The 9,247-nt window shown below is 39.4% G+C and overlaps 1 protein-coding gene across 2 annotated transcripts; it reads right to left on the reverse strand.

The window, feature by feature from the left end:
- Positions 1–6,095: 6,095 nt before the first annotated feature.
- LOC115535356 (uncharacterized) lies at positions 6,096–8,410 on the reverse strand. Of its 2 annotated transcripts, none has more exons than XM_030346435.1 (4): positions 8,257–8,410; positions 7,709–8,038; positions 7,454–7,518; positions 6,096–7,055 (listed from the first exon to the last, which is right to left on the reverse strand). In XM_030346435.1, exons 1-4 carry the CDS (start codon positions 8,321–8,323, stop codon positions 6,963–6,965), a joined length of 555 nt encoding a protein of 184 aa, XP_030202295.1. In that variant the 5' UTR covers positions 8,324–8,410; the 3' UTR covers positions 6,096–6,962. The 2 variants fall into 2 exon arrangements, with proteins under 2 accessions (XP_030202295.1, XP_030202287.1); XM_030346427.1 differs by having other exon boundaries at positions 7,454–7,566.
- Positions 8,411–9,247: the final 837 nt, after the last annotated feature.

Consider the following 9,247-nt stretch of genomic DNA (forward strand, 5'->3'; position numbering starts at 1 on the left):
TGTGTAAATCATGTCTTGGAATTCAAGAGGTAGTTAGTCTTAGCATTGTTGCATAGTTTAAGGAGATTGACTGAAACTGTAGTTGGGTGATTATGGTTGATATTCTAAGCCGGAAATGACATACTTGTGACTGAAAATTGAAAAAGTAGAAAGCTTTGACTTGAAACTATCCAGCTTCTATCTTTCAATCCTTCGTACTAGGTGAATAAATACCCGTTTACTACATCCTTAAATGTTAATTTAATTCTCACTCATATTCCTAGCAATCTTAATCTGCAATGTTGATTGATTTTTATCAATCATTAATGTACTACTGTCTTAATACTACTTGGTTTTAGATTTACAAATGCAGTAATATGGATAGAGGTGTAATTTTACATTTCAATGTAATGTATACTTGTTGCAAGGTCCCCACTAATCGCATAGGAATTTGTGTGAATTATGCAAAATATATGTAAATGAAGTCCTCATCAGCCATGTTTACTGGTTTTTTAAAAGCGCCCATAAAGCATGGTCAAATCACTACTTCATCATTTCAACAATTTGAAGTTGTGTATAAGCTTACACAGCATTTGTGAGTATACCAGATTTTTTTCATACCTGTAGAACCTTTAGAAAGGGTGGTCCCCGCAAGTGATGCTCAGAACGTTGGTCCCCATCCAACATGAAAACCAGTATGTGTGTGTGTGTGTGTGTGTGTGTGTGCGCCTGCGTGCGTGCCTGCGTGCCTGAACGTGTATGTGTGTGCGTGTTTATGTAGGTGTGTGTGTGTGTGTGTGTGTGTGTGTGTGTGTGTGTGTGTGTGTGTGTGTGTGTGGTGGTGGTGGTGGATTTGTGGTTGTGTATTATCTGATGGATGAACACAATCTAGGATCAACCATTCATTTCCTATGGCGGTCATTTTTGACCGGGAACACCACAGGTGTTGCAAAGTTGACTAAACAACTCAAAATTCAATGAAAGTAGTGATCAGCAATTGTATATGTTCAAATGCCTAGTCTGGAGGATATCATAAGCCCTCGAGACAAATAAATGTCAAACACAATATTTATGATTGATTGAAATGGAAATCGGTCAGATTTCGAGCACGACATGAAGGTTTATACACTAGTTACAGAGTTTTAGTGAGCTAATTTAAAAAAAAGAAATGCGCAAATGTTTTACATATGTATGTTATTTACAGAGAGTGTTTTTTTTTAATCCTCACTAGTGCCGATGATAAAGCTTTTCCTTTCTTGATCTCTACAATTGGACCTTGATGCTGTGACAACGGACAAGTCTTCTTCCTCTGTCCTTTTTCCCTGCCTCTGTTCAGTATGTTCAGTGTTGTTAAATCATTTCTCATTTTTTTGTTTATTTACTATTAGTTACTGTTCTTATTGTGTTCTTGTTAATGTGATGTTTGAATAAACTTGCCTGTTGCAATGTTGGTATAATGTTTGTATAATTACTGTTTCAATGTGACCTAGACCATATTTCTCATTTAACAAACATGTGTAGCTTATAATGTGTTGCAGGGCAGAGAAATTAAATTCAATGGCTTAAAACAAACCCATCTGAAAAGATCAGTGAATGTATAGAAATCAATGACAAGTGGTGTAGATGGTTTTCTCTCTGTGCAAGGTCATTAGCCCATGACCTAGTAAGTCCTACAAAAAAAAAAACTACAGTAATGGCAGATGTTGAAGTTGTTAAATCGTTAACAAACAATTTGTATGGAACAATCGGTTATGGTAAGTTAAGTGCTTGAGTCTCGACACTTTAGAGAACGTCTAGCGTGCAACTTGAATAAGCCATGTGCGATTTTACCCGGGCTCCAGCGCAAGTTTCCCTACCAGGTGCAGCCTCAGGTAGCCTAGGAACATTCATACAAGAGCAAGGAAGAACGTTAACTTTTTCCGTCCTTGGGAAACGTAAAGACGGACAATCCGTTTCCGATCCCAAACTGTAAGAAATCGAAACGACATAAGTACTCATTCATTTGACTTTTGAACTATAATCTATATTGAACTTGCGGAATCTACAATAAAATTTGCGATATTTCAACAACAAGCAGGTGAAAGAGACATATTTAGCCGTCTAGCCCCATAGACTCCCATTCAATCTGGACTCGCCCGCGATCACCCCCAGTGGATGTCTAATGGAACTACAACCAAGATCGGTACAATGGGGCGCATAGGAAGTGCCCAGGCACTTCGTAGACGGGCTCTGGTGGTACTTACACCGGCGTATGAATAGACTGCGTCAGGTTCTCCGACGTCTCTCCCTCTTCCACAGAAGGTAAAGATATGCAATGGTAGTTATCTCGGCTGGAATTTGGCAGTAATGGTGAAAAAAGTAACAGACCGGGGAACATAGAACCCTTTTTTTGAAAAAGGGTCCTATGTTCCCCGGTCACATACATATCGGGGAACATAGAACCCTTTTTTTGGAAAAGCGGGGAACATAGGACCCTTTTTTAAAAAAAGGGTCCTATGTTCCCCAGTCTCATACAAAGAGGGGAACATAGGACCCGGGGAACATAGGACCCGGGGAACATAGACACGCTCCTGTGTAATCCAGGGCATATAAAGACTGGGACCAGAAAATAAATACTTTCTCTCCATTGAAACCCATCATATTTTTCGATCTCAAAGGTCCCATAGGCTCTACTTGAAGGGGCGTGACATCGCCACTCTATTCTGGGCTTCTGTCCCGAAAGCCACCCCCCCGCTCCGCGCCTGTGTCGGATATGTCGTTCTCGTTAACCCGGGAAATGTGTGTAAACATTTCAGCATCCCAAGCTATCTTGAAAAGGCCGGAAAAGGGGCGTGACCTCCAACAGTAGAATAAGACAGAGGTTAGTTTCTAGTCCCCATTTTTTGTGGGATGGAGGTGTACATTTGTGGCTTAACAATATCACAAAAAAATATTTACAGGAAGTTTTTCTAAATAACAACCAAGAAAAATAAAAGCAAATAAAATAACTTGTGACACAGACACAGCTGGCCTGTGGCCACGTTTTTGAAGTCTGCGGTCAAAAGGTCAAAAGGAGCCGGAGGCCTGATTCTCAGATATGCATGTTGGATGGCGTGTAGGTTGTAGGTCTGGGAAGAACTTCAGGCCAAAATCTTGCAAGCGAGCCGCTGGGTGAGGTGCAACGAGATCGAGCCCTTGCATCAACCTGTAGGGCTGGAGCCACAGGTTGATGCGTATGCGTCCTTTGAGACCCCCTTTGATATATAAGAGACCCCAGTCACCTATTGCATCACTCCCTTTAAGGCTTCGGCCTCCTAATTGATCATTGTAGTATAATTGAATGCCCTCTTTCATATATATGATACCACCACCACTGGGATGTGGCAACAATTCTCCAAATCCATATGCGGAGGCGGAGGGGGGGGGGGGCTTGTGGACAGTGGGGGTGTACACTAGACATAAATAGGAAGCAAACTCAGAAGGAGGACTTACCTCTCACACATATTTAATTAATTGTTTCAAATAACCCTGCCTCATTAAATCAATGAGCTTGGTGTTTTGCTTTCAAAAATAGGTGATAGACGAAGTTTAAACTGCAGAAAATAAAAACATCCAACGTGCCTTTTAAGGATACCTTGGAATATCTGTCTATTTTTTAACCATCGGACCCTAGTTTACGACAAAAAAAACACAATTGACGGCAGCTCCTTTGCCGCGTGGTTGGTTTTTACAGCCATGTAAGGATTAGAGGGGGCAGTCGATAGCAACCACCATAGCAACCATGACAGTCAGGTGACGTGAACGCAGCCCCATTGAAATTGATTACATAACCGGCCTACACACTCAGGAGATTAATTATATTTAAATTATTATGACCTTGGAGCCTTTATTTGCATGGGTTTACATTTCTTTCTGTGTAGCATGGAAAAATCAGAGAAACACTCCCATTCAGAATTCATTGGTTTACATTTCGATATTTGGAGCACCGTTATTTTATTTATTTATTTATTTTCAGTTTTTGAGGAGGTGCTTCCAAAATGCAAGATTTTCTGCAATCATCCAAAATCCAATGGAAAAACCCGTTGGCTTGTTGTTAAGGGAACCCAGGGCGACGCTCATTTCCGGGTTGGCCAACATGCGTCATCCCTTCACCACTCTATACTGTAAAAACACATGTTCAAGTTGAATGATAATGCATGAATTTAATCTTTATTCTGCCATAGTAACACGGTAAATAAATGGCAAAAAATAGGCTGAGAACGAATTCGTATTTGCGATATGTTCAATAAAACGTGGCACGGACAAAATACGTTTTTCAGACAAACGCAATTGAGAATGCCGAATAGTTCTCTGGGAACGTAATTTTGATGAGATAGGGTTAATTGCTCCGTCAGTTGTCAAACAAAGCGGACGGACTTGGTCTCTATAGCAATGACCTCAGATACCCAACACTGATCCAAAAGATTATTGTTTCTCTCAATCAAAGCACAAAACAGGACAACTGATGTCCATAGCCTTAATCCATAAATGTTGTGTAATTAACAAGGACACGTTGGTGTAGTTGTGTTGAGTAATGTCACAGATTTCACTGTAAATGTAATGTGCAGCCATCGGGTCTTCCGTTAGCCAATGGGATGAATGCTCATAGCGTCTCTATGTGCAACCATCGGGTCACCCGTTAGCCAATGGGATGAATGCTCATAGCTCCATATATTGCCATGGAGGGATTACATTGTAATGAGTTGAAAAAAGAAGTACAAGGGTACCCTTTTGCGTCAGAAGCTGAAGCCAAAGTCACTGACCGAGGGTCAAAAATCGAAGCGCTCGGAGTGAGAATGTGTTGTCATAAAATACACTATGACACACTACAATACAAATAACATAAATCGTGTAGATTACCACACATAGTGTGTGGTCAGCTAATTTAATTGCACTTAGGTGCGTCCCAGTAAACTGTTAGTTAATTAAATGGTCACTCATGCCCATAGCAATGGCATGGGGGCGCTTCATGCATATCTTGCCTTCGTTTAAAACATCATGAAATAGCTGCTCATATGTTCATTATTGAAACCCTTTTTTATTAAATATAAGATAATAAGTAATAAGTATTTAGTTTGCAACTAAGTTGATTTGTAAAATTTCATCTCAGTCCGACTATTTAATATAGTAGTAAACATAGAATGACTTTGGCTCTTATATTCTCACTGTGATGTAAAAGGTCACAGAGAGAAAAAAGAGTTGTGCAAGTGGCACCATACAGTAGCATGCCTGCACATATGTCTCCACCACCGTATTGTTTCCATCCTGTCATTGTTGACAGGAAGTCTTTCATCAGCCTGCGTCATACAAAAACATACTGGGTGCGATGTGCAGCGCTATGGTCATAAACCTTAACATACCGGATGCATATCTTGCACATTTCCAAAGATCATGAACACTACAAGACACCACACATACACACACACACACACACACACACACACACACACACACACACTCAATTAAGGAATATAAAATATAAGTATTAAGTAATACCCGAGCACACTTGAGCCTGTTTCCTAAAGATTTATTTATTTGGTCTTTTTTTAACTGAATTTGGATACTGCAAACTTTTGTGATGTGTATACGTAATTATGAAATTGTTATTTATGATAATGGACTGTGGTTGTTTTTAGTGATCTGAGGGTTTACGTCTACTATGAGTGTCTGTGCCTGTATACTTGTATTGTTGTGCCAGCACTGCCTTCCATCAGGTATGAGTTCCAATAGCCTAAGAAGAACTGTAAGAAATGACATTGTAGAGTACTCTACAACAACTTGTTGAACAATGTTGTCTATATTGATGGTTAGATATCAAATATGAAGAAAATGTTTTAGATGCTTGCACACCAGCCCAAGAAGATGTTGGCTACAAGAATTCAAAAAGTTAATCAACATGAAACTTTACCTGAGCGGCCAACAGCCAGTGTGCTTGTGTATGTGCTGTGTGATTTTTGATTATTGACTTTAATTTGAATTGCTCAAAGAAAATTGTCGTTATTTATAGCGAGACAGAAATTAACGCTTGCGTTGCACTGTAATGACGGTGTCAAAGTTATAGGTAGTATGGTAATATGGTTAGCAATGTGTTTAAAAGATTCAGTTGGAATTATTTTTTTATTTAAATGAGTACATCAAATACATTTGCAGGTATGCATAATGCAAGACAAATATTTTGATGAATCAGTTCCATCTTTAAACAATTCTGTACAACATATGCATTCAACAACAGGCTAAATATGACCCAACCCTTTCAGCAATATCAGAAAAATAATTACATAGTACAGAAATTGGCACGAAATGTTATTAACTTGACATGGACTTAACCCACCTACCAAATTTGGTGCAAAACTTTGAGATATTCAGAGGAGCCAAGCTTCCCCCCACCGTCCCGCAAAGAAAAGGAACTAACCCTCGCCGCTCCATTGTTGCAAAGCTTTCAGACTCTAACTCTGAACATAAATGACATGACTCCGGTGCAACTATATCTCTCAAATATAGAGAATCTAGTCAAGAGAATACCCTCAACTAGTTTAGTTCACACCAAGAACCTTTTGACAGCCTGAGCTTTTTCAAACCACTACCTACTGTGTGCACATCAGGCATGTTGGCTATCAAACGACCTCAGTGAATACATTTCTGAACAACTAATTTGTACTGTATACATTGTTCTTCTGCTTCCCCAGATATCTTGCAAATTAGAAGTTAAGCAGTTTTTTAACCTTTTTAATTATAAGGGCCCTATCTGCCTGGTCTGACACCAAGCGCCACCCAAGTTATTTCAAACTTTTTTCACTAAACTGATTGGACCCCAGAAGTAACAGGGAGAAAATAAAGAGGGGGGGGGGTCCCTCCTCATTAATGGCATTGCACCCATTTATGACATAGCACACATTCAATCAATTTCCCCCAGGCAATCATTCTAGAGAGCTCCACAATGATGGGAAGATAGGAAGCAGATGGGCCTAACGCCTGCAGGTGCTCCTCATGTCCTCGTAGACGTCGCTGGGGTGGGCTCGCTGGACAGGCCTCACAGCATTAATGTGCATGGACTTCACCTGGCAGAATGAGGTCATTACAGTCAGATTACACAAACACATGCCAGCACCCAATCAAACACACATGAATGCACGCACAAATGTCACTCATACCTGCAAACACAGACACATACATATTCCTTTTTTTTTTTTTGTCTGTTCTTGCAAGTGCAAGAACAGACATATTCATGCAGTTGTATAATACTTTCATGTACTTGCACAAGCACACACACATGCAATTACTCACACACGGAATTACACACTCATGCTCTGGCACATACACTCGCACACGTACGCATACATAATGATTATACATTTTATTCAGATATAGCGCTTGTCAAGATACAAAAATACGCTTCACAAAGACACACAATACAAAAAAAAAAAAGTGATGTATAATATATATTATGCTTGCATACCGTTCGAAGAATCCACATCGTCACCAGAACAGAGAGAAGTAGCAGGATGACAACGCACAGCACAACTACTAGGATCAAGGGGAAGGTTTCAACTGCATCTATTTGATCAAAAACTTAGAAGAGAAAACCAAACCCTTTCACTGGCATGAAGTTTAATCTTAAACGAAAACTGACATGTCGTTGGACTATTTTTGGTGTTTTGGACAGAATAAAAACAAACATAATGATGTGTAGTAAACACAAAGTATAACTCACCATGAACCACCAGGAGAACAGAGCCGGCTCCACTCGTCACGACCAAATTGAAATCTTTTAACACCTTGTACTGACAGTTGTAGTAACCTGTGTCTTCTGCTGTCAGGTTGGCTATTGTGATGATTAGTCCTTTGGTCTCTGTCACTTCTGTCTTGACTCTTGGCTCCCATCCAGCTTTAATGGTAAATGTATCTTTTAGGTCCCATTGGAGAACAGGGAAACTCTCGCAAAACTTATACAAATACAAATGATCTTCTTTTGATGTTGGACTGCAGCTAATTTTTACAGATTCACCAGGTTTTCTCCATTGGATGCAACTGCTCTTCACAGCTGAAAATATATAGAAACATAAATAGATACATATTATTTACATGCAAACATATACATATATTTGGACCGACAGACTGACATATCGTTTTGTATCACGTTGGCCTTAAACCGGTATCAAACCATAAGTAGTAACATGACGTTAGTGAAACAGAGGCTCAATTTGAACTCTCTAATGGCAACAAATGTCTTCATTTTCAGAATCAGGCGCTTTTTCTTACCTCGGCTACTGGAAAGTGTGAGGGAAAGGAAGAAGACGGTAGAGACGGCTAAGCGACTTGCACCCATTTTGGAACTGACTGCAGTGTGAAAGAGTTGGAGTGGTGGTCTAGAGACTGCATCTTATCTTTTGTGGCTTGCCTTGAGAAAAAAAAAAGCATTTAAGATGTAATGCCCTCTAGCGATAAATGGTGTTATAGTGTTGCATCCAAAAGCAAGAGTATAGCCCTGTGATGCAATGCTGTAGGAATATTTTTGTTCGTCACTTGTTTCAACAGCAAATAAAATCATACATCTATGAGTTGTATATTATATATTATCTTCATTGATTTTAATCAATAGAAAAACCTTCAGTGTAGGGGCTACTAGTCGTTTACTTAAAGCGGGAAACATTAAAGTGATTGAAATGCATTTCATACTGAGGGTTACCCTGTATTTAAAGGAGACATATTATGGTGTTTTCCCAACAAGTAAACATAGTATTTGAGGAGTCAAGCTTCCCCCCACCGTCCCGCAAAGAAAAGGAACTAACCCTCACCGCTCCATTGTTGCAAAGCTTTCAGACTCTAACTCTGAACATAAATGACATGACTCCGGTGCAACTATATCTCTCAAATATAGAGAATCTCTTCATTGATTTTAATCAATAGAAAAACCTTCAGTGTAGGGGCTACTAGTCGTTTACTTAAAGCGGGAAACATTAAAGTGATTGAAATGCATTTCATACTGAGGGTTACCCTGTATTTAAAGGAGACATATGATGGTGTTTTCCCAACAAGTAAACATAGTATTTGAGTTCTAGAAAACATGTTTTGGAAGCTGTTTGCTCGAAATAACTTTTAGTAAAAAGAATCTTGCCTACTGCTATACACCTCTATTCCTACAATGCTGTAGGAATATTTTTGTTCGTCACTTGTTTCAACAGCAAATAAAATCATACATCTATGAGTTGTATATTACATATTATCTTCATTGATTTTAATCAATAGACAA

This window comes from Gadus morhua, chromosome 2 (genome assembly GCF_902167405.1).
Source record: "Gadus morhua chromosome 2, gadMor3.0, whole genome shotgun sequence".
NCBI lineage: Eukaryota > Metazoa > Chordata > Actinopteri > Gadiformes > Gadidae > Gadus > Gadus morhua.

Excerpts from the sequence above, each read along its gene's own strand:
- LOC115535356 (XM_030346427.1), bottom strand. The coding sequence starts at position 8,323 with ATGGGTGCAAGTCGCTTAGCCGTCTCTACCGTCTTCTTCCTTTCCCTC. Across the intron at positions 8,039-8,256 it reads CACACTTTCCAGTAGCCGAG|CTGTGAAGAGCAGTTGCATC; the intron begins GTAAGAAAAAGC and ends ATATATTTTCAG. Across the intron at positions 7,056-7,453 it reads CGATGTGGATTCTTCGAACG|GTGAAGTCCATGCACATTAA; the intron begins GTATGCAAGCAT and ends TCATTCTGCCAG.